The 23,036-nt window shown below is 47.4% G+C and overlaps 4 protein-coding genes across 4 annotated transcripts; 1 reads left to right on the top strand and 3 right to left on the bottom strand.

Annotated features, from left to right (window-relative positions):
• Positions 1 to 294: 294 nt before the first annotated feature.
• On the bottom strand, positions 295 to 1,358 carry LOC131913315 (histone H2B type 2-F). The gene has a single exon (XM_059265900.1). The coding sequence runs from the start codon at positions 1,253 to 1,255 to the stop codon at positions 875 to 877; it is 381 nt and encodes a 126-aa protein (XP_059121883.1). The 5' UTR covers positions 1,256 to 1,358; the 3' UTR covers positions 295 to 874.
• A 155-nt stretch (positions 1,359 to 1,513) lies between these two features.
• LOC131913812 (uncharacterized) lies at positions 1,514 to 14,621 on the bottom strand. Its single transcript, XM_059266592.1, has 3 exons — positions 14,107 to 14,621; positions 7,877 to 8,034; positions 1,514 to 2,335 (listed from the first exon to the last, which is right to left on the bottom strand). The coding sequence occupies exons 1-3, from the start codon at positions 14,507 to 14,509 to the stop codon at positions 1,898 to 1,900; spliced, it is 999 nt and encodes a 332-aa protein (XP_059122575.1). The 5' UTR covers positions 14,510 to 14,621; the 3' UTR covers positions 1,514 to 1,897.
• LOC131913316 (histone H4) lies at positions 7,757 to 8,149 on the top strand. The gene has a single exon (XM_059265901.1). The coding sequence runs from the start codon at positions 7,820 to 7,822 to the stop codon at positions 8,129 to 8,131; it is 312 nt and encodes a 103-aa protein (XP_059121884.1). The 5' UTR covers positions 7,757 to 7,819; the 3' UTR covers positions 8,132 to 8,149.
• A 664-nt stretch (positions 14,622 to 15,285) lies between the features above and the next one.
• On the bottom strand, positions 15,286 to 15,830 carry LOC131913314 (histone H2A type 2-A). Its single transcript, XM_059265899.1, has one exon. The coding sequence runs from the start codon at positions 15,783 to 15,785 to the stop codon at positions 15,393 to 15,395; it is 393 nt and encodes a 130-aa protein (XP_059121882.1). The 5' UTR covers positions 15,786 to 15,830; the 3' UTR covers positions 15,286 to 15,392.
• Between the last annotated feature and the right edge of the window lie 7,206 nt (positions 15,831 to 23,036).

Here is a 23,036-nt window from a genome sequence, read left to right as displayed (position 1 = left end):
ATTATCTCATTAAACCCTAACCAACCTAGAAAGGGCTCCGTTTCATTTTGACAGGAAGAGAATCAGAGAAAAAGAAAACCTTTCTGAGGAGCGTTCAATTCTTGGTGAGGGTTAGGACTCAAGTCTCAGTCCCACGGTGTACACCACCGTTAGTGCTCCCAGGCTGATGCTGAGCTTAAAAACACGCGTGGAGTCAGTCGGGCAGGCAGCGAAATGGCGCAGCAGGAAGGACCTGCCGCCAAACCGTCCCCTCACCCCACCCCCGCCTCCCAGAACACGGGGTAGGAGGCAGGCGAGACTACAAACACTTTAATTTCATACATGCTTATAACTTAAAGTCTATGGGATATTCAGTCCTTACCATGCAATCCATAATAACCTCAACTGGAAAGATCCAGTTTGATGAATTAGGAGCATTTTATCGGAGTTCCTGAAGACCATCCTGCTCAGCATTGGGTACACAACAGCCTGATGCCAGTGACTGCCCCCACATCATGCGCTAGGCAGATCTAATGATTTCCGGATGCCCCAAGGCAGCGGGGGATTAATTGCAGCTTGAAGTCACAGGAAATGGTAAGGTTAACTTGAGGTCGGCTCAGACTACAGCAACAATATCTAACAGCTAAGTGGCGGAGAGTGCAGACTTATCTCTCATCATGTACGTGACGCGCCAGGCTCTGCCGCGCCCTGCCCGCCCAAGATTATTTGAAACGCTCGGTATTGCACCACAGCCCCGCAGGGAGACAGTCACCGCCCCATCTTACCTAAGCAAGAGATCATAGGTATTAGTGGTTACAGCTCTTTCTTGGAGAGCTGAAGTGGCTCTGAAAAGAGCCTTTGGGGTAAAGTCGATCAATCACGTCTTGGCTGCGCTTTACTTGGAGCTGGTGTACTTGGTGACCGCCTTGGTGCCCTCGGACACGGCGTGCTTTGCCAGTTCCCCGGGCAGCAGCAGGCGCACGGCCGTCTGGATCTCCCGGGACGTGATGGTGGAGCGCTTGTTGTAATGCGCCAGGCGGGAAGCCTCGCCCGCGATGCGCTCGAAAATATCGTTCACGAAGGAGTTCATGATGCCCATGGCCTTGGACGAGATGCCAGTGTCCGGGTGCACTTGCTTCAGTACCTTGTACACGTAGACGGAATAGCTCTCCTTACGGCTGCGCTTGCGCTTCTTGCCGTCCTTCTTCTGTACTTTGGTGACGGCTTTCTTCGAGCCCTTCTTGGGAGCAGGAGCAGATTTCGCCGGATCCGGCATTTTCCTCCGCGTTCAAAGACTCACCGCAAAATGGACGAAGAGAGAACGGAGTGTTGCAGCGCGGCTGGTTATGCGCTACTTATAGAGCTCGTATGCAAATGAAGGCTCACACAGCACTACGTTTTTATTGGCTAATTTACACTGGTGTTAGCGTCAAGTAGGCGGAGCCTGCGCTGATAGATTCTGGCTGCGCGCCTTGATGGCGGTGAAAGGAAAATCTCCCTAGCCAATCGCAGCCCTCCCTTTCCTGGTGGACGGTAAATGAAAGCCGCAGTTCTCCCTTCACCTGTCCGTCTCCCTTTCACTCATTGGCTGTTTCCTAAGCACCAGGCTGAAACAAGTTAACTTTTCCTTTTATGGGTCACCCTGCTTGATGGTTGACTTGAAATTGATTTCCTACGGTCGTGTTTCCAGAGAATCCGTGTCTCCTAGAATTCCTCCTTAGCTTGACACCCAAACGGACGGAAAAAGGTTCAATCCTATTTGTTAGGTCGGACACATTTGGGGATATGCTTGACATACTGGAAATTAAGTTCAGGTTCTGCCTGACCCCCGGTTCAAAGCTGACACAGCTGCTCTTAATGACAACGTAGGTGGCTCTGAAAAGAGCCTTTTTTTATGTCGACTTTCTAGAAACGCAACTCAGGCCCGCTCCCCGCGGATGCGGCGGGCCAGCTGGATGTCCTTGGGCATGATGGTGACGCGCTTGGCGTGGATGGCGCACAGGTTGGTGTCCTCGAACAGACCCACCAGGTAGGCCTCGCTCGCCTCCTGCAGCGCCATCACGGCCGAGCTCTGGAAGCGCAGGTCGGTCTTGAAGTCCTGCGCGATCTCGCGCACCAGCCGCTGGAACGGCAGCTTGCGGATCAGCAGCTCGGTCGACTTCTGGTAGCGCCGGATCTCGCGCAGCGCCACGGTGCCGGGCCGGTAGCGGTGCGGCTTCTTCACGCCGCCCGTGGCCGGCGCGCTCTTGCGGGCAGCCTTGGTGGCCAGCTGCTTGCGCGGGGCCTTGCCGCCGGTGGACTTGCGGGCCGTCTGCTTCGTGCGAGCCATGTTTTTGCGACTTTGGCTGGCTGACGCCTAGTGGCCTTATTTATAGACTTATCTTCGTCTTGATTGGGCCAGGAAAACAGGAGTTTCTGGACTTGGAGTCTGATTGGGTAGAATTCGATCCTATTTGCCGAGTCACGAGATGGTTACACTGCCCCTTCTTTCCCGATCCTTTTCCATCTTCCTGTATTTACGGCCCACGGAGCGTTCTGGAAAGATGGTTCTTTCCAGTTGCTTTAACTTTTCTGAAAGCAGTGTGTAGTGTTTCGCACACTGTGTTTGCTAATGTGTTCCTTCGGAAACAAGCTTGCCTCTTTCCTATACGGCGGTTCAATTGGTCGCCCGTCACCAGTTACTGTAACGTATTCCACAGTCAGCATTTAGTTAGCATCAGGCACGGTGCCCCGCGGTTTGGAAGCTTTTGTAACCATAGCTGAAGAATGACGAAGCAATACATAGTGAAAGGGACCAAAATTAAACTTACATTGTATCCATGTCTGAACCCGACCAAAGCTGGACTACATCAGCCACACATTGACCCTTGTTAGGTTTGACTCCCCTGCCTTCCCTCCTCTCTAGTACCCTCCACCTCATCCCTACACTAAAGACCAATGAAGTCCTGCAAATGAAATTATATGTCAAAGAAGGATAAGATTAGAAGTATTAATAACCTCCTTTCCCATAGAGAATAGCTGCTAATCAAACCCTTATCATTCAGGCGACAGGTTAACAAAACTTTCAAAGCAAACAAGTCGTTTATTGACGACTGCGGTGCTAACATATTTTCTCCCACAAAGGGTAACTGTTTTATTAAATGTCTAATATTTTCCATTTCTTCCCAAGAGCAGTGAAATTTTTTGTTTAACCTTTTAGCTATTTGACATGTTTTGGAAAGTGCATGTTATAATGGTTATATGCAGTTCTGCTAACTAATATAAAACTTTTAACAGCATGCATGTCTGGTTTGTTGTTGTTGTTGTTTTTAAGCATTACATACAACCCTTCTAAACACTCAAACCTAAAAACAAAAAGAGGACCAAGATATTTAAAACTTGCCTGAATGGTGCCAGTATGTCTTGTCTTCTTGCTGAAATCCAAGTGAAATGAAATTGAATTTAAGGGGATTCCAAAATACTAAGCACATGTAGAAGTGTGGTAGTTTGATTAATTTCTTTAAGAATCTCAAGAGCAGAAGCAACCTCCAAAATGGGGCACAAAAGTATCACTGATGTGAACTGTTACCCCTTCCTGTTGGTCATTTTCCAACAATGTTTGTTACCCCTTCCTGTTGGTCATTTTCCAACAATGTTTTAAGCTTAGATAGCAACGCTCTGTTTAAAAGTAGTTCTAGGGTCAGTGAGTACAGCTTTGAAGTACAGAAACATTTCCCTATTTTGCAGCCAAACCATCCAGAACATCTCAAACTTCTCTGATGAACTTTCCCATCAGAAGGGGAAACTGCCCCGTGGAATCTGGATGGTCCACTCAACTGCCATGTTTCATTGTAAGATTTTCTTTGTAATGTGTGCACTGGAGCATAATGTATGTGTGGGTTCATTTAAATCAGAAGGAGATTCTCAAACTCCATACCTTAGTGCCCCTTTCTGAGGTGTTTTGTTGTTGTTTTTGTTTTTTGAGACAGGGTTTCTCTGTGTAGTTTTGGAGCCTGTCCTGGATCTCGCTCTGTAGACCAGGCTGGCCTCAGAACTCACAGAGATTGGCCTGGCTCTGCCTCCTGAGTGCTGCGATTAAAGGGGTGTGCCACCACCGTCCGGCTTTCTGAGGTTTTGATTTCTGCCTTCAGCAGTGTTGAGGTAATATTAAGTGAAAAATTTCAGAATAAAAAAGTCAGGAGTTTTTCATTGCATCCCTAGTACAGTGATGAAATCTTATACCTTCTTACCCAGGACATAAATCACCCACTCCCATCCAGCACATCCCTACTATGCACAAATTAATCACTTTGTAGCAGCCTCCATCACCACATCATCTGTAAAGGCCTTGAGTGCTTGAGTTCAGGTAACCCTGATCTTGTGCAATAAGGACTCCAAAGTGCAAACTTTTTACTAAAGAATGTGATCAGCATTGTTCTATCTTACTATTGTTGCTTTTGATCTTTTTTTGAGCCTAATTTATAAGTTAAACTTTAATATAATCATATATACATATACTATAGGGAAGCATAGAGTGCCGTATAGGTATATGTAATACATAGCATTATCTGTGCTTAGGCTTTGGTTGGAGATCTTAGACTGCCTTCTCTGAGAATAAGAGAAAGCTGCTGTATTCAAGTATAGAATCCAAGAGTTGTAGGGCTTATTTTACGTAATAGTCAATAAGAAAATCCCAAGAGTCTTCCTCTTGTCTAACTTTTAAAATTATGCTTGTAAGTTTTCTATTTTTCAGAAACAGGGATGCCACTGTGAATGTGAATTCTAAGGCAAGAAATTAGACATAAAAAAGGAAACTTTCAAGGTTTATCAGGACTACTTCCTAAAATACAATAATCTGACAGGAGGTGGTGGCCCACACCTTTAATCCCAGCACTCAGGAGGCAGAGGCAGGGAGATCTCTATGAGTCCCAGGCCAGCCCAGTCTACAGAGTGAGTGAGTTCCCGGACAACCAGAGCTACATAGTGAAGCCCTGTCTCAAAACAAAACAAATTACAAGGGCCTGAAGTTTAGAGACGGAGAACTGAAATTTTATAATTGGGGCGGGTACAAGAAACTTAAAATTTTCCACGCAGCAAATAAGCAAACACAATTTCAATAAATGATTTATTGGGCATGTGGTATTTTATATGTGCTGGTGTTTGTTTTTAGTACAAAAGTATGGACTAAGCTTTGTGTCTGGGTTCAAGTACCTCCAGAATTATATTGGAACACCGACTGGGACCATTTGAGTTTTTGGTCTGTGGGCTGTTCGGGCTGTATACTTGATTTGCTTTTATTTTGTCTGGTCAGCAACCCAGGACCAAACTAAGAAATCACAGGAGTTTGGGGTTCTTACTCCATTTTGAGATGGACCAGTGCCCCCAGGGTCCTGCCGCTGGATAGGAATCAGCACAGGTCTCTTTCCTTCTGGTCAGTCACAGCTACTGCCTATAGACCACAGCTTAGTATAATATAATGTCATATTTCACCGGAATGTTCTAGAATCTAGTAATACATTACAATATCTCAGAGCTGTATAAAATGTTGTTTTATTCCAGTGGCTATCCTCATGAGACCTGCATAAATGCTAACATGTATATTTTAAGGGCTTTTTTAAATTGAAGGATAATTTTTTTTTTTTGCTTTAACTTTCAAATTTAGTTTCTTAGTTGGAATCTTACAAGAATCTGAATCTTACAAGAAAAGATAGGTCAAAACAATGTTTTCTTTTAAATATGTTGTTGTCTTCTAAATATGGGTATTGAGCATAGACATGGGAATTCTTGAAAGATGAGTAATTCAAAAGGGGTGGTTAGAATTTGGGGTCCATGTAGGGTAAAGGGAAAGGAAGAAGAGACACTTATGGAAAAATCAAGTGACTTTTGGGGAAGATAAATAGCCCTTAGGAGAATAGATGGGGACAGGACAGTCCTGAGAAAATGCCTGCTTAGGAACGGTCTAAGATTTCATCTCTGAAAAGAGAACATTAGAATTGCCACCCGCCCTGGCCCCCCTTGTGGGGGTAATTTTCAGCAAACGGGATAAAATGCTGACTTCTTTTTCTTTTGCAGGTTGTAATTTGAGACAGAGAAGGGATTTCAGGATCTCAACCCTTCAGTTCAAAATGATTTTCATGTCCAAAGTGGGCGCATACTCTTGAGCCCCTACAAATAAGAAGATGGTAGACACTGTCTCTGGTACTTAGGGCCCTGGTACCAAGACCTTGGTACTGTCGGCCTTGGTATGTGGTGTTTTATTTTGCAATTTGATTACATCATCCTTTTTTTTTTTAAATTAATGTTTAAAGAGTCAAATGCAGGTCCTGTCCATTCATAAACAATTACTGAGTTTCTGCTGCACTTCGATTAAAAAAAAAAAAAAAAAAAGAATAAACAGACACCACATCCTATAAGGGCCACGGTCACCGGTGTGGAGGAGTCGGTGAGATACAGACATGTGAAGTTAACACATCTTCCAAGAGTTGCTGCGGAAATCGGAAATCAGCAAGTGGGTTCTCGGCCAGGAAGCTCCTAGGGTGCTGGTTTGGGCATGTAGGCATGTCCACGCAGTGACCCACAGTGGGTTCTGTCAGTCAAGAAAGAGACTTGTACAACTGTCTAGGTTTACAGTGTGTGTGTGTGTGTGTGTGTGTGTGTGTGTGTGTGTCCGTGTCCCACTCCCTAAGAAACACACATTTCACAATCCTTAGGTTTAAAACACTTGAGTTTTGAAGGTTTTGTTTTGTTTAGTTTTGTTTATGCTGAGCTCTGAGCCTAACATGACTAAAAACCTCCCACATCTACCTACAAGCCCGGAGCCAGAAAATCTGGATTGGGGGGGAGGGGGTGTCGGGAATCAAGGATTCATCAGTACGTATAAAACAAGGCATATAGGATTAATTTTTAAAAGATAAACCTTTTTTTTTATCAGAAAACAAAACAACCCACCACAATGATGATGCAGAAAGAATGTTTTCTCATGGTTCTTCGACGGAGGGCCTTGGGAACGACGAACATGCTAGCAGTCCAGACTCCACTTCATTTCCCAGGGCACTGTACGAAGCAGATAGATACACTTGCAAAACCGAATATAGCCGGTTGCATGCGGGCCCAGTTTGGGAACCATTTCCCTGTCTGAAAACACCAGCAGACCTCCAAGGACTGGTCGAAACCAGTGTGGCAGCTCTCCCGGGCTCTGCTTGGGTAGAGGTGCGTGGGGACCCACTGACCCGGCGAGAAAGCTCCCCAACATCTTCAGACGAATTTTCCTAGGATCTAGTTTCTGCTTGGGCTGAAAACTGTCTATATCAACAAAACAGCGACTACACTCAGAACCGCCCGCGAACTTCCCCTTCCACACATAATCCTGGGTCCGCTGCTTTCGACTATGGTACCCTCGCTACTGGAACCTCTTTTGCAGCGGTTTTTATCTTACTGTAGCTCGGGGCCTTCGATGCAGCGCTCTCCCCTTCTCATCTCTGAATTCCCTTTCTCTTTCTCCAGTCTTTTGTCCTTTTAGCATCCGTGCGGTCCAGAAGCCCACAGACTGGAAGAAACAGAGCCATAAAGACTGCGGTGTCTCTGAGTTTTATTTAGAGGCCTGGATTCTCCCGGGGACTATGGCATCACAATTTAAGAAAATTAAAAAGAAAAATAAGAAAGGCAAGGGACTATAAGGGACCGGTAGAGGGCAGAGAAGAGAGAAGAAAAACAAGAAAATGACGCAACATCCAGAGCCGGGAGGATTTAGAAAGGTTCCCGCCCGCGCGCTTTCGGTTTTCAATCTGGTCCGATCCTCTCATATATCAGAGGGAAGCCACGTTCAGTGTTTCACAAGCTGGTATTTCAGACTGCATCAACCATGTCTGGGAGAGGAAAGGGTGGGAAGGGCTTAGGCAAGGGGGGTGCCAAGCGCCACCGCAAGGTTCTGCGCGACAACATCCAGGGCATCACCAAGCCCGCTATCCGCCGCCTGGCCCGGCGCGGTGGTGTCAAGCGCATCTCCGGCCTCATCTACGAGGAGACCCGCGGGGTGCTGAAGGTGTTCCTGGAGAATGTGATCCGGGACGCCGTCACCTACACCGAGCACGCCAAGCGCAAGACCGTCACCGCCATGGATGTGGTCTACGCGCTCAAGCGCCAGGGCCGCACCCTGTACGGCTTCGGAGGCTAGACCCCCCGCCACTGCTTCATCCCCATCCCTAACGGCCCTTTTTAGGGCCAACCACAGGCTCATCAGGAGAGCTGGCACTCTTGACCAATTACAGTCGATCTAGGCTCGGTATGGTGAAGGCGTATCCTCAAAATGGAGTCGCCCAGTTTGTTGGAAGCCGCGCTACCGGGCGTCCGTGTAGTGCCATCCATTAAGGTTAATTTCCTGGGTTAACATCCTGGGCAGAGTCTGCTCCCAGGCAACTATTAGTTTCCAGTAACGGTGTGCGCTGGTTGTTTTTAGCGTTGTATGTGGCCAGGACCGCCATAGGTAGGCTCCTCAGTCTAGGCAATGACGTAGGAAATACTGGCCTGGAATTGCAGCTTTGCAAATACCTAATTGCAACGACACTTTCATGTCTTGTAACAAGCAAACCACCTGTGATGGTTATAATCCCAGCAGCTGGGGAGGAAGCAAAAGCATTAGGGGTTCAAGGCCCACTTGTACAAGGATTTTTTTGTTTGTTTGTTTGTTTTTTTGAAAGCAGTTATGGCAGGAACTTAGAGTCACGAGCTGATGCAGAGGCCAGTGGAGGAGCGGTGCTTACTGGCTTGTTCCTAGGCTTGCTCAGCCTGCTTTTTTTTTTTTTTTTTGAGACAGCATTTCTCTGTATCCTTGGCAGTCCTGGTAGACCAGGCTGGCCTTGGATTCATACATCCGCCCACCTCTGCCTCCTGAGTGCTGGGATTAAAGGCGTGTGCCGCCACTGCAGGTTTTGTACACGGATTTGAGGCAAGTCTGAACCACAATACCCTGTCACCAAGAAAACCATGAACAAGAAGTTGAGGTAAATTATAATATAACTTAGTGGAAGCCATTCAGATATGTGGTATATTGGGGCCTGTCTAGAAAGAGACTTGCCAATTATGCCCACCACCGTCAGTACAGAAGGTACAGTTTAATTTTGGTAAGGCAAAAGCAAATTCTCAGCCTGGCCAAGAATAAAGTAAGCCATTCTGTCTGGTTCACTCTTCCCACCGCTCAGATTTGGGTTGGACATGTGGGTTGTGGGTTTTTAGTTTTATTGCGCATTAATTCTTTTACTTTGAAATATTGTGCGATCTCCACATTCAGTTACATGATCCTATGTAAGGATTCAACTTCCAATTCAAGAAGCTGGATTTTAGTGTACACCAACCACATCAGGTACACTGTAAGGATCATCTTAGCAACATGTTTGTATTGATCCACCTGTAATTGTCATATTTAAAGAAAATACATTTTTGGTAGTTGTATAGGTAGCACATACTGAATAAGATGGGGAATGTAGATAATTTTCAGAATCACAAAACTAGGGAAATCACTTTGTTTTGGGAAACTGGCCAAGCTCTGCAGTAGGGATGGAGCTTATGCTAGTCTTTGGCAAATCTGGAATGCCTTCCATCCTAATTAGGTATTTAGTAAATCTGAGGGCTGGGGGGAGATAGCAAGATTAGCATTTGTGACCATTTGGGCTGAGGAAGAAACGGCTTTCCTTTAAAACCTGGATCACAATTTACAACTCTAGTTCAAATAATGCTGTGAGTCCCCCCAGATGAAGACATCTGATTCTCTGAAAAGCTCTGAAACACTGGGTTACAAAGGTTTAAAGAGAGACCTAACTCAGCAAATAAAGGAAGCAGGAAACATTCCTCAGTTGAAGTCCGTGGTTCTGAAAGAGATTTCCAGTCCGTCAGCATGGCTCACCTGAGCCTCACTGCAGACCAACTGAACTGGAAACCTTGGGTGTTTGGCCCAGCAATTGGTGGTTAAGGCCAAGTTCTCCAGATGGTTCTGACGCACATTTAACAACCCTGGACCCAGGTGACAGATGTTTTGGTTGTTATGGTGATGGTGCTGGGTATCACATGAAAGGCATTCTACACCCCAGGAGTTGTTTATCACTAATTATAACCCCCTCCCTAGTTTTCCTTTAAAGGAAGTAGTGGCATGCTGCTTGTTATATCTTGGCTTATGGAAAAGAAAGCAGACCTGTGATCCACTGTTAAGTAAAAAGTATAGGTGGAGCCGGGCGGTAGTGGCGCAAGCCTTTAATTCCAGCACTCGGGAGGCAGAGCCAGGCGAATCTCTGTGAGTTCGAGGCCAGCCTGGGCTACCAAGTGAGTTCCAGGAAAGGCGCAAAGCTACACAGAGAAACCCTGTCTCGAAAAACCAAAAAAAAAAAAAAAAAAAAAAAAAAAAAAAAGGTGGAAAGAGACACAGTTGCTTTACTCCTCAAACAAGCATATAGGCTGTAGAAATGAAAAGGGAACAGGCTTGTTTAAATATTACTGCTTGGTGCTTTTAATAATACAGGATTGAATTTTATAATCAATGGGTATGATTTTTTTTTCTTCCTAAACATTTCCAAGATCCAACCTTTACACTATTATTTATCTTTTTTGCTTTTTGAGAGAGGTTCTCCCTATACAACCCTGGCTGTCCTGAACTATGTGTAGACCAGGCTGGGCTTGAACTCTGCCACTGACTCTGGAGTGCTGAGATTAAAGGCAGTACACCACCACCACGCCCAGCTCGTGACACTATTATACATCTTTTTATAGAGATTGTTATTTTTTAATTTATTTTTATTTTATTTGCCTTGGTGTTTTGCCTGCATGTATGTGTGAGGGTGTCAGATCTTGGAGTTACAGATACTGCTAGCTGCCATGTGGATGCTGGGAATTGAACCCAGGTCCTCTGGAAGAGCAGCCAGCGCTCCTAACTGATGATCCATCTCTCCAGTACCTGCGATTTCTCTTAGATGACCTTAACAATGAGTTTGCTCACATCTTGTCAGTCTCACTAATATGCTAAAACATGGCTGAACCGTGTTAGCTATGTTGAGTCTGTGAAGGACCAATTATAGAATATTCAACTAGGCATCACTTTGCACTAATAAATTCCTTTTTTCCTTTACCATCTCAGCCACCTGTAAGAGGAAGGACCATAAAACCCAGTCAACCCATCATAACAGTGAAGAGTGTAAGATGCAATCAGACGTTTTCTTTGGTTTGCTAGCAAAATAGTTTCCATTTCCAAGCCTGAATGCTGTCCATGAGGCAGACCCTAACTTCTCATTTTCATCGCTAGAGTAGATGTGGAACATCCCCCAGAGATAAGTGCAGAGGATCACACATCTACCCTAAGGTTCTGCTTCCGCTGTAGTTACACTCGAGTGCCCACTAATCCTGTTTCCCTGAAAACCACTCTCCGGGCTCTCTCCTCTGCCTCACTGCAGTCCTCGCGGACACCCAGGCTAGCCACTGTCCTCATTCTGTCTCGTCCTTTAAACCCTCCACTCTGTTTATCCATTAATACATATGTTATTTCTCTACCCGAGTCAAAAGAGGAGCTGACGTTTATACAGACTGCGACTAGTCATATATATTTGTATGGATATACAGAGAAATATTAGGAATAGTCATAACAATGGTTTTATTATAGGTGTTAGTTTTCTTCCTTGAATGTTTCTGAATTGTTTGAATTTCTTGCAACACTCATGAATGTATTTCTTCACAAGATAATAAGATGCTTGATAGTCCGATCACAGCAGCCGTGGGAATCCCATTTTTTGTCCGAGTTAAACCTCCTCATCTTTAGTGTTACTGAAACTGCCTACTTTTCCATTAGGAATACTTTAAAGAACGAATAACAAGATCTATGCAAAACCAAGATTGAGGCCATGAAGTGCACAGAACCAAACATGATGCTTATTGCCCATTCATCTTCCCTTTGGTTTCAGGGTAAATGTCTTCTCTTATTTCCTGTCACCGGACACTCAGGCGGCACAGATGGCCCTGATCCTGGAGCTTTCAATCGTGTCCTTGAGCAGCTCTGCCCCAGCATGGCTGGAAGTTCATCTGCAGCTCTTCTTCCAGGCCCTGAAGCCATCGAAGGCCATAGGTTCAGTCTGTTTGGATTAGTTTTTACCTCAACAGCACTGTGCTGCCTCGTTTTTTATTTATTTATTTATTTATTTATTTATTTATTTATTTATTTATTTATTTAATTTTTTGGTTTTTCGAGACAGGGTTTCTCTGTGTAGCTTTGCGTCTTTTCCTGGAACTCACTTGGTAGCCCAGGCTGGCCTCGAACTCACAGAGATCCGCCTGGCTCTGCCTCCCGAGTGCTGGGATTAAAGGCGTGCACCACCACCGCCCGGCCGCCTCATTTTATTTTAACTTAACACAAGTCATCTGAGAAGGAACCTCAGTGGAGAAAATGCCTCCATAAGATGGGGCTGTAGGCAAGCCTGTAGGGCATTTCTTAATTAGTGATTGATAGGGAAGGCCCACTCATTATGGGTGGTGCCACCCCTGGGTTCTATAGAAAGCTGGTTGAGCCGGGCAGTGGTGGAGCACACCTTTAATCCCAGCACTTGGGAGGCAGAGGTAGGCGGATCTCTGTGAGTTCAAGGCCAGCTGGTCTACAGAGTGAGTTCCAGTACAACCAGGGCTGTTTGGTTTTTTGTTTTGTTTTGTTTTGAGACAAATCAACCAAAAAACAAAAAAGTTACTGTGGCTGAAAAGATGGCTCAACAGTTAAGAGCACTGGCTGCTCTTGCAGAGGACCCTGATTCAGTTCCCAGCTCCCACCTGGTGTCTATAATGTCAATTCCAGGGCATCCATCAGCCTCTTTTGGCCTCCTCAGGCACCAAGAAGACTCCTGGTACACACACACACACACACACACACACACACACACACACACACACACTTGTGGGCAAAACACTCATACATATAAACTAAATAAATCTAAATTTTAAATATTTAAATGAATTTTTAACTTAGTGGCAGGGAGAGAAACCGTCCTGCGTACATAAGCTGCTTAGACCAGGGCTGTTGAGGGTGTCAGTTAAGGCAAGGGTCCCGGACAGATGAACAGAGTGATACAATTGAAAACATTTGAAAGTATTTAGTGACTTGCAAGTTTGGGGCAAAGGACAAAAACAACTTCTAATAGATGAGAGGGATCTATCAGTCAAGTGGGGTATCTAAAAAGGAACAAATAGCTTTGGGAAGCAATATGGCATATAATGATTTGGAAACAAAATGAATTTGATGTATCCCTCTCTGAAGGGAGGACTTAGAAATACTGCTGTGTACAGCTCTGAACGTGGGTCTTGGAGGACAAGGATGACGAGGGTAGCGGACCCAAGGGAGAGTTCTCTTTGTAGTGGTCAGCCTTTTACTATGTAGTTTGCCTCTCTACACCTTGTATGCCATCATCCTAATAATTAAATCTGAACCAAATATATCACACCTGAAAGGAGATAATGGCTTAGATTAAAAAATTCAAATGGTAAAACATTGAGTTCTGTCTCGTAATGATACACATGATCTCCCAAGCAACAAAACCTTGCAAGAGGACTGTGAAAGCCTAATTGTTCCAAGTGCACAAAAATGTGATGTTACTCTATTGTTACCTGTATACGAGTAATATTTTCACTTGAGACTGAGTAAACAATGCATGTTAGCAGTGAAGAGTACACCAACTTCTAGAGGGCAAGATAGGCTAGCCTTGTGGATTAGCCAATCTGACACTTGGCCGCATAGGTCTGTGTTCACTCGTCACTCTTACCAGTGAGAAGGCCCTATCATTCCCTAGGTAATTGGCAACTCGTTAAGTCTGTAACCGAAGGACCTACAGAAAAGGCCAAGAACATGTTAGCGACAGGTGGAGAGGAGGCTCTAAGTAGAAATTGGGTGACCAGGTAAGATTTAGAATACCAGGTGTTCTGCAAACCTTCCTGGGAGAAAACTCCATAGGTGCAGCATCTGGAGAACCCGAAACAGCGCTCTTCGCTGCTCCGCCATCACCCCGAAACCGAACTCTTCCCAAGACAGTGAAAGACCACGCAAAAAGACAGAGAAGCAAACAGCTCCTTCCGGGCACATGTGGTGGCTCTGAAAAGAGCCTTTGGTGGGATGGAACCGAGATTGAGTTCAAGCACGCTCCCCGCGAATGCGGCGGGCCAGCTGGATGTCCTTGGGCATGATGGTGACGCGCTTGGCGTGGATGGCGCACAGGTTGGTGTCCTCGAACAGACCCACCAGATAGGCCTCGCTCGCCTCCTGCAGCGCCATCACGGCCGAGCTCTGGAAGCGCAGGTCGGTCTTGAAGTCCTGCGCGATCTCGCGCACCAGCCGCTGGAACGGCAGCTTGCGGATCAGCAGCTCGGTCGACTTCTGGTAGCGCCGGATCTCGCGCAGCGCCACGGTGCCGGGCCGGTAGCGGTGCGGCTTCTTCACGCCGCCCGTGGCCGGCGCGCTCTTGCGGGCAGCCTTGGTGGCCAGCTGCTTGCGCGGGGCCTTGCCGCCGGTGGACTTGCGGGCCGTCTGCTTTGTGCGAGCCATGGCAGAAACGGAAGACACCGAGAACAGGAGCGCGGGGACTTGCCCGGGTCCCCGGCCGCCGGTCTTTATAGGCGCACTCTTCCCGCGGGCGGGGCGGAGACAGCGACTTGAAAGTCCCGCGCTGACGGGCCATTGGCCGTGACGTCACCGGTCCCGAGTCCGCCCATTGGCTCGGGCCTGCCCCGCCCCTGGTGCCCGGCCCGCCCCTCGTCCAGCCCTGCAGCGAGCTGACTTGACAACGTTCCCCGCGGGTGGGGCCGCCTCCCGTAGCTGCCGGTAGACGGCCGCTCCCAGCTCTGCCAGGGAGGAGCGCGCCCGCCCGCCCGCCCGCGTCAGTTAGTGTTCGGTGCCGCCCAGGGTCCCCCGATCCCGGGAGCTGATCGCGGCGGTCATTGCGGGCGGGACACGTCCCCTTCTCCTAGACTTTGCCGAAGGACCGGGCGGGACGGCGGCTGGTTGGGACTGACGTCTGGCCTCGACGGCCTGGTCGGGTTCCTGTTTGAAGGAGGGGCGGGGAGCTGTCAGGAGTGTAGATGGGGAGCCAGCGCGCTGGTCGCTGCGGGCGGGACACCTACCGGGGTGTGCATCGGGCTGACATACGGCGCTAAGTGCTTAGGACAGTAACACGCACGCTCCCGCACAGGAGAACCAAGACCGAACGCAGAATACCCGGGGGCCCGCGGACAAGAGTGGGGAAGGCGCTGGGGACGCTCAAGGCGAGTGGCAACGCCACAGCCTACACTTTGGGGACGGGCCGGGAAAGGCCACGAGACCGGTTCCGTGGGTGACACAACTCTTTAATCTGAACCAGTGGGTGGCTCTGAAAAGAGCCTTTGAGTTCGCGGGCGTCTCCCCGAGACGCGGGCCGGCGCCAGCAGCGGCCTCACTTGCCCTTCGCCTTATGGTGGCTCTCGGTCTTCTTGGGCAGCAGCACCGCCTGGATGTTGGGCAGGACGCCGCCCTGCGCGATCGTCACTTTGCCCAGCAGCTTGTTCAGCTCCTCGTCGTTGCGGATGGCCAGCTGCAGGTGGCGCGGGATGATGCGCGTCTTCTTGTTGTCGCGGGCCGCGTTGCCAGCCAGCTCCAGGATCTCGGCCGTCAGGTACTCCAGCACGGCCGCCATGTACACGGGCGCGCCGGCGCCCACGCGCTCCGCGTAGTTGCCCTTGCGCAGCAGCCGGTGCACGCGCCCCACCGGGAACTGCAGGCCGGCGCGGGACGAGCGCGACTTGGCCTTGGCGCGGGCCTTGCCTCCTTGCTTACCCCGACCAGACATGATGGAAAACACAGAGACTCTCACAAACAGGAAACTGCACGCCAGCGCCGCCGCCTCACCCTTTTATAGGCAGAGCCCCGCTTGTCCGCCCGACGCTCTCATTGGCTCACGCGCGTCCTCACACCCTGGCCTATAGGAGCGTGCACACACAATCCGCTCATTTACATAAGCCCGGCTCCCTCGCCCGAGCGCCGCCGCCAACGCGCGAATCACGACGCGCGTGGCCGGAGCCCTCATTTGCGTGCGGCCGTTGGAAGGGAGGCCCGGGGCCTCGGCGGCGCACCGACCTGTCGCCTCTGCCGGGGCCGAAGGAGCCGAGTGCGCCCCGCCTCCAGCAGGGCCGGCGGCGAGCGCGGGCGCAGCGGTGGCTCGGGGAGGTGTGCCGGGTGTGGGTGAGGCGCGTGTGCCCCGGCACGGGCGTCCCGTCCCAGTCCCGGCGTCCGGTGAGCTGGGTTGTCAGCCGCGTCTGTGCGCACCCCCGGCCAGGCGGCCCTGCGCCTGCTGCTCTGCTGCCTGGGCACCTGCCCGGCTCACCAAGTGTTTTGATTTGTGTACTGTTTCTTTTCGTGGTAGTTTGGCATGTTCTGGAATGCAGGTCAGGGTTAGTGTGTTTTAGTGTGCACCAGGGTCTGTCCTCACCACCATGCAAGGAAGTTAACCAGATGTAACCACACAAACATTGTCCTCTTTTTCTTTGCCTTTGTTTCCCGCACCGTCACCTTTCTTGCAGTGTCTGTAACATCAGGCTCTGCCGCTCTCTAGTGAGTCAGCGGAATCTTCTCTCTACCCAGCCAGCTGTTACATTGTTTCCTTGGCTCCTGTCACATTGTTGCTCTGATGGTGTTGGCCGCACTTTTCCTTCCACAGAGTCCCTGCAGATTGGGTTCAGGCCACCTTGGGTATTTGTGCTCCAAGTAAGCACATGTTTCCAAAAATTCAACAGAGAGAGATACACTTGAACCAGACTTGTATAATTAACTCCCAGGGGACTTCCTAAACAAGTGTGACGGCCCAAGGGCATAGAAGTGGTGTTTGACTTCAGCACTGAGCTACTTCAGGATCCTAGTCCCTAAAGAAGCAGGCGCTTGTGCTTTTCAAAAAATAAAAAGACCTCTTGTGGCCACAGGGTAACTGAAAGCCTGGCATCTCTGCCTGACTTTGTGTCTGTCTTCCTTTCTTTTGCTGAAGGCACAAAGATGAGTCATTGTCCTCCCTTTCTCTTCCATGGTAGCGGATGAGGGTAATTATCTATGGAGCTGAAATGATCATTTTGTATGAGAGTGGTGTCCTCACAAGATAGCAGTATAGACTTCCCACCTTGCAGGGTCAGAACTGTAGCAATGATCAAAGAGATTGCACATCCACCAGGACTGCTTAAGTATGCTAACCTCCTCCTCATTCCTGCCTCAGTTTCTCCTCTGCTTAAGGGTAAAGCTCACCTCAGTATCCTGAAGATGGACTTGGGGTGTCACTGGACCTGTATTTGTACCCTTTCACAATATCTTGACTATATCTCTATTTTGATTTTCTCTTGAATTTGGATGAGTGATTGCACCTAGCCAGGGTTTCTAGAGCCTAGGCCTTTACCATACAGCCTTTGGTTACTGTAATAAGGAGTCTATCTGCTAACTTGTTTGTCTGGTTGCATATTCTAAGGACACTGGCATAGGTTTATGACTTTGGGCTTTGTGTGTAATATGGCTGAAGTGAAAGGTTATACTGACCATACTGATTATGTTGCCCTATTGAGTGAAGGAACAAACATTGGAAATAAGTTGATAACTATGTTGAGGAAAAGAACTTGGAATGGGGGAAATGCATTTTGTTGGAGATCTTGGGAAGATTGTGAAGCAGTGGCAGAATGTGGTGGCTCAGGTGGCCGTTTACACAGTGAACGGTGACAGCCCTAGCTGTACTTAAGTCTCCAGCTTTGAAAGCGGATTTGCTTATTTTAGCAAATACAAAATGGCTTCAGTGCAAGAGTGTATTCCAGGAAACAGTCATGTAAGACCTTGTAGATGAAATATTTAGCAAAAGATGTATATGACAGGCAGCAATGAAACTGTACACATCACCCAAGTGCTAAGGGCTTGTGGACAACACAACACAAGACTGGCAGTGGGAACATGAAAGCTAGTCCTACACCGAGGAACCACAGGGATCTTCTGGAATGTGCTAAGGAACTCAACTCGATGCCCACGTAACTGTGGCTAAATTTCATGTTTTAAGTGTTTGCTCAGGGCCTCACGTGCACCTTTCTGCTCTGTCCGTGTTTAACATGGCAGTGGACACTGGCTTCATGATAAGCGTGTCAGACATTGGTGGCGGCTTCACAGAAACCAACTTTCAACCAAAAGGTTAATCACGTTATCAGTCCTCCATGGGGCATCTTTCTTGAAGTCTCTCTTGAATAGCTATCTCCCCAAATGGAAACATTTTCTCAGGCAAAGCATGGAGGCTTAGAAGACCCGGGAAACAAAATTGACATGCCCAGAAAACAGATGAAACACAAGTCACAAGACCCCTCCCCAGAGTTTTACAGAGAGGTGGTGTGATCAATCGGGGATGGACAGGTAAACTTCGGGAACTTTCGGGAGCTTCATGGATGCATTTTCAAGAGTTCTCTCTTGTACCTGAGTAGGCTTCTTAGTGGTACACTGCCTTCAATTCACCATGCTCCTCTACACTTCACCCACACTCATAAGTAACCCCAATAAAACTCACTGGCTCCCTAAGCTAGTCCTGGGAGAAACTGTTTCTTTGGTGGAGGTGCCTTATCTGGGGTGAATAGAGACGTTCACGTTATTCAGGGTAAGGGTTCTTGTGCACATAGGTAAGCGAGGGAAAGCAGGAAGTTAAACTCCCATGCTTAGCTCTGCAGAGGAAGGAGATGCTTATCTGTCTCCCACCATGACCGCTGGGAAAGGATGTTGTTTATAACCTGGTGACCTTTGCTATGTGTAGGGCCAGGCTTCACCTCACTCCCTCAGAATATTGTTTATCACAGACTCACCCCCCTACCTCCACTAAATCTTGAACCTTGCTCTTCAGTCCATAAAACCCACCCTTATGAGAGATGTCACTTGTACCTTACAACAGCCCAAGTGACTTCTATGCTGTGGTAGGGACAGCCCAATCCTGACTCCCACGGGCATTATGTTTACCTCAGACATTCTCCCGAGACCCTTACCTTGTTTCTGAGTCAACAGTACCCATCTTTATGGAAGAAGGCCTCTGTACTTTGTAAACAGTTTCTATGTAAACATGTCTTAAGCTTTGTTGTACTCACAGGACTGAGCTAATTGTCATCAGGAAACCTTTTTCAAAATTGTGCTGTTTAAAGATGGCTAAAATAAACCACCAGGTGTCACAGACTCCAGAAGTCTGGCCCAGCCCTGGCTAAGTTGGGCTGAACAGAATTTCATTCTTGCCTCACCCATGGTTTCCCTGCCAGCCAGGACACCTGCAGGGTCCTCCACGCACTTATCTCTAGGGAAGATAAATCACGAAATACTCTGGTATTAAGATGATTTCAGAACCTCGACCTACTTGTGTGTCTTTTGTATTCATACTTGAACTTAATGTTGTTGAAAAACAACTCTGGATTAGAAGCTGAGGAGTATGGATGACGGTGTTTATGGATTTCTTAGGTCATCTCAGCCCTGGTGTGAGGCCAGGAGTGGACCACAGACCGCTGGGGCCTGTTGCCTAGCAAGTGTGATGATACTTTGTGCTCTAACAAATAAGGCTTGCCTGAAGATCAGAAGGTGGAGCTAGCCATTAGTTAACCACAGAAGTCTGGAAATAGGAAGTGATATGGCTGGACAGAGAGGAATATAAGGTGGGCAGAGATGGGAGCTCAGCCCTTTTTGGTCTGAGGAGTCTTTGGTAAGAGGCGACTTTGGCTAATTCCTTTGCTTCTCTGATCTTTCAGCATTTACCCCATATCTGACTTTGGGTTTTTATTATTAAGACCAATTAGGCCGGGCGGTGATGGCGCACGCCTTTAATCCCAGCACTCGGGAGGCAGAGCCAGGCGGATCTCTGTGAGTTCGAGGCCAGCCTGGGCTACCAAGTGAGTTCCAGGAAAGGCGCAAAGCTACACAGAGAAACCCTGTCTCGAAAAACAAAAACAAAAACAAAAACAAAAACAAAAACAAAAGACCAATTAGAATTCTCGATACAAGCAAATCTAACTGAAACTAAGCTCCAGGTTCAGTGAGAGACCCTGCCTCAGAGGAAAAAACAAAGAGATGCAGAGGAATGGAGACAGACAACTAAAGTTAACCTCTTGCTGTGTGGAGAGCGCACATCCACAGCTAAGTTGTATAAAATGTCTTTCACCCATATCTCAAATGTCAGTGAAGTCAGTAGGACTAAATTAGATATGTTTAGCATATTTAGAATGTGTAAATGTGTGCTTTGAACTGTAGCTTAGTAAATGTAACATTGCATCCTAGTGTACTTGACCTAATATATGACTCCTATATTACTGCAATTAAATTTTTTGTTTTTCAAGACAGGGTTTCTCTGTGTTGTTTTGGCTGCCATAAATTTTTGTGTAGGTTTTCCCGTTTTTGCTCCCCCCCCCCCCAGGCTGAAACTCTTGAAAGAGAGCTAGCTAGCAAAGGTAGTTTTGAAACAGATGATGTTGATGGCTATTCTTGGTTGTCAACTTGACTACATCTGGAATTAGCTAAAACCCAAGGGGCTGGATACACCTGTGAGGTGTTTTCTTAATTAAATCATTTGAAGTGGGAAGACCTTAAATCAGGGCCACACCTTCGTGTGGCAGCCCACACGAAGGACACGGAGAGAAGGAAGCTTGTCCCTCGCTGGCCAGGTCATCCCGTCATCGGCATTAAAGCCTACTTCTTCAGGATTCTGGGGCCGTGCACGCACGGGTGCTACTATCCTACACCTTGACTACCTCTGACCAGGACTTCGGTGATTTAGGGCTTAATCAGAAATTAATCCAGGATAATCTCTGAATCTTAGAATCTAAGGCAAATCCTTTACCCCACTTAAGAAAAAGATTGCTGAAGTCTAACCCATAGTGCTTTAGTATTCTGCCTTATTTGAAAGTTGTGATATTTTATTTGTACTTTAATAAATAAAGCTTGCCTGGAGATCAGAGGAAAAACCAAGCCATTATAAATAAACACAAAAGTCATGCAATGTTAGCACATGCTTTTAATCCTATCACTTGACAGGCAGGGATCTGTCTGAATCTCTGTGAGTTCAAGGCCACACTGGAAACAGAGACAGGTGTGGTGGCACATGCCTTAAATCCCAACATTAGTTAACCATGACAAAGCTGGGCAGGAAGAGGAAGTGATGTAGCTGGACAGAGAGTAAATCAGATGGCAGAACAGCAAGGCATATAGGCATGGGTAGACAGGAAGTCGCTCGCATTTGGAAGCTGTGGAGTTGGTGAGGTGAGGCTAGCTTGTGGCTGTTCCTATTCCTCTGATCTCTCTCAGGCTTTAACCCCTCTATCTGGCTCCGTGTTTTTTATTTAATAAGACTGTTTAGAAATTCGTCTATGGAAAGTGTTTGGGAAAGACGTAATCAAGTGTCACTAATTATAGAATTCCATCCAGTGTAATTACTAGCTTCCTAAGAAGACAGAAACAAGGAGTTAAAAGGGACAGTGGCTGGTGAGTAAAATCCAAGTACATTACATGCCTGCATGAAACCGTCGAAGAATACAATTTAAAGCTTGTCAGGGAGAAGGCTGAGGCAGATTGGCGCTATGCTACCACAAACCAAACCATCCTGCTTCCAGGTGCAGAGAGGTAAGGAAGCATCCTTAGGAAGGGAACCCACTGTCCGGTCACACCTTCATTTCAGACTTCTGGCCTGTATGACTATGAGAGAACAATGTGGTACCTTACTATGGCAGACTTAGACTACAACTGCTAAAAATTCTAATTATTGAAATTTATAAATAAAATTTTAGATTAAATAAATTTCAAACTGCTAGGGTGGTGGCACACACATTTAATCCCAGCGCTTGGGAGGCAGAGCCAGGTGGATCTCTGTGAGTTCGAGGCCAGCCTGGGCTACAGCGTGAGTTCCAGGACAGGCTCCAAAGCTACACAGAGAAACCCTGTCTCAAAAAAGAATTTCAAACTTTTCTATGGTGGTAATATTAAACTTTGGTCCTGATCAAATGCTGATTTTTAACGTTTGTAGATTTGGCCCAAATGTGTATTTGGAAGCCTCTATTTTTCCTTATCAACCTATTTGACTTGAGTAACCACCAGTGAATACAAAGTTGAGGGCAGGCGAGTTGGCTCATGGGGTTAACAGCACTTGCTGCTCTTGCAGGGATCTGGGTCCTTCAGTCCCCAGTGCTGCACGGTGGCTGATGACCATCTGTCACTCCAGCCCCAGAGATCCAATGCACGCTTCTGGTCTCTGAAGGCACCAGGCATGCATGTGATGCACATACACGTAAACACTCACACGTGTACAAAATAATAAATACAAAGATTCACACTTCTTTTATTTCAGAAAATTGTTATTGACATCTTCCAAGGTTCAAGCTAAGCAAGAATATGTCAGACAAGCTGGCTTAACAGTGAGTTCAAAGTTAACACAGGACCCCCAAGTTGGCTGTCCCTCAGTCACTGTTCGTCACAACTGCCAACTTGATGAGATCTGGAACGAGCTGAGAGATGAGTGAGCCTGTAGCCATGCACGTAGGGAATGATTTAGATTTTGATAACTGACCTACTGTGGAGAGCACCATTCCCTAGGCAGGGGACCTTTGTACAAAACAGAAGAAATCGAGCACTGGCATGTGGATCCACTGCTCCGCTCTTTACTGTGGGTCATGTGACCAGGTCTCTAGGACCCTGCTGCTGTGACTTCCCTGCCCTCATGGACTGTGAGCTAAATAACTCGTTCCATTCATCAGAATATTCTATCACAGCAACAGAAGAAACTGGCAACTCTCCTGCCTGTCATCTTTTTTGACTTCACAATTTCATCTTATCGATATCAAAAAAGCTTACCCCAAAGAACATTCTACTCTGTCCCATTTTGAAATAGTAAGATTGATACAGATGCCTGAAGGGAGCCAGGACAATTTTTAAAACAATTAGGTCAACACTAAGGACTGTGTGTACAGTGTGTGCATGGCTGGGGTGGTGGTGGGGTGGGGTGGGAGGGGTAGGAGGGGCGTTGTTTGCTTCCTGAGACATGCAGTACTAATACTGTGTTCAGTCAGTTCATAAATGCAGT

The sequence above is a fragment of the Peromyscus eremicus genome, chromosome 6 (genome assembly GCF_949786415.1).
Source record: "Peromyscus eremicus chromosome 6, PerEre_H2_v1, whole genome shotgun sequence".
Classification (NCBI taxonomy): Eukaryota; Metazoa; Chordata; class Mammalia; order Rodentia; family Cricetidae; genus Peromyscus; species Peromyscus eremicus.
Note: the sequence above shows the minus strand (reverse complement) of the source record. Positions and strands in the feature narration are given on the sequence as shown.

Bases quoted from the DNA above. Each gene is read 5' to 3' on its own strand.
- LOC131913316 (XM_059265901.1), top strand. From the start codon at position 7,820: ATGTCTGGGAGAGGAAAGGGTGGGAAGGGCTTAGGCAAGGGGGGTGCC.
- LOC131913314 (XM_059265899.1), bottom strand. From the start codon at position 15,785: ATGTCTGGTCGGGGTAAGCAAGGAGGCAAGGCCCGCGCCAAGGCCAAG.
- LOC131913812 (XM_059266592.1), bottom strand. From the start codon at position 14,509: ATGGCTCGCACAAAGCAGACGGCCCGCAAGTCCACCGGCGGCAAGGCC. The intron at 8,035-14,106 runs GTGCTTGAACTC...TGCTCGGTGTAG, and splicing joins CCGCCGCATTCGCGGGGAGC to GTGACGGCGTCCCGGATCAC. The intron at 2,336-7,876 runs GTGGCGCTTGGC...TAAGGCCACTAG, and splicing joins TTGTCGCGCAGAACCTTGCG to GCGTCAGCCAGCCAAAGTCG.
- LOC131913315 (XM_059265900.1), bottom strand. From the start codon at position 1,255: ATGCCGGATCCGGCGAAATCTGCTCCTGCTCCCAAGAAGGGCTCGAAG.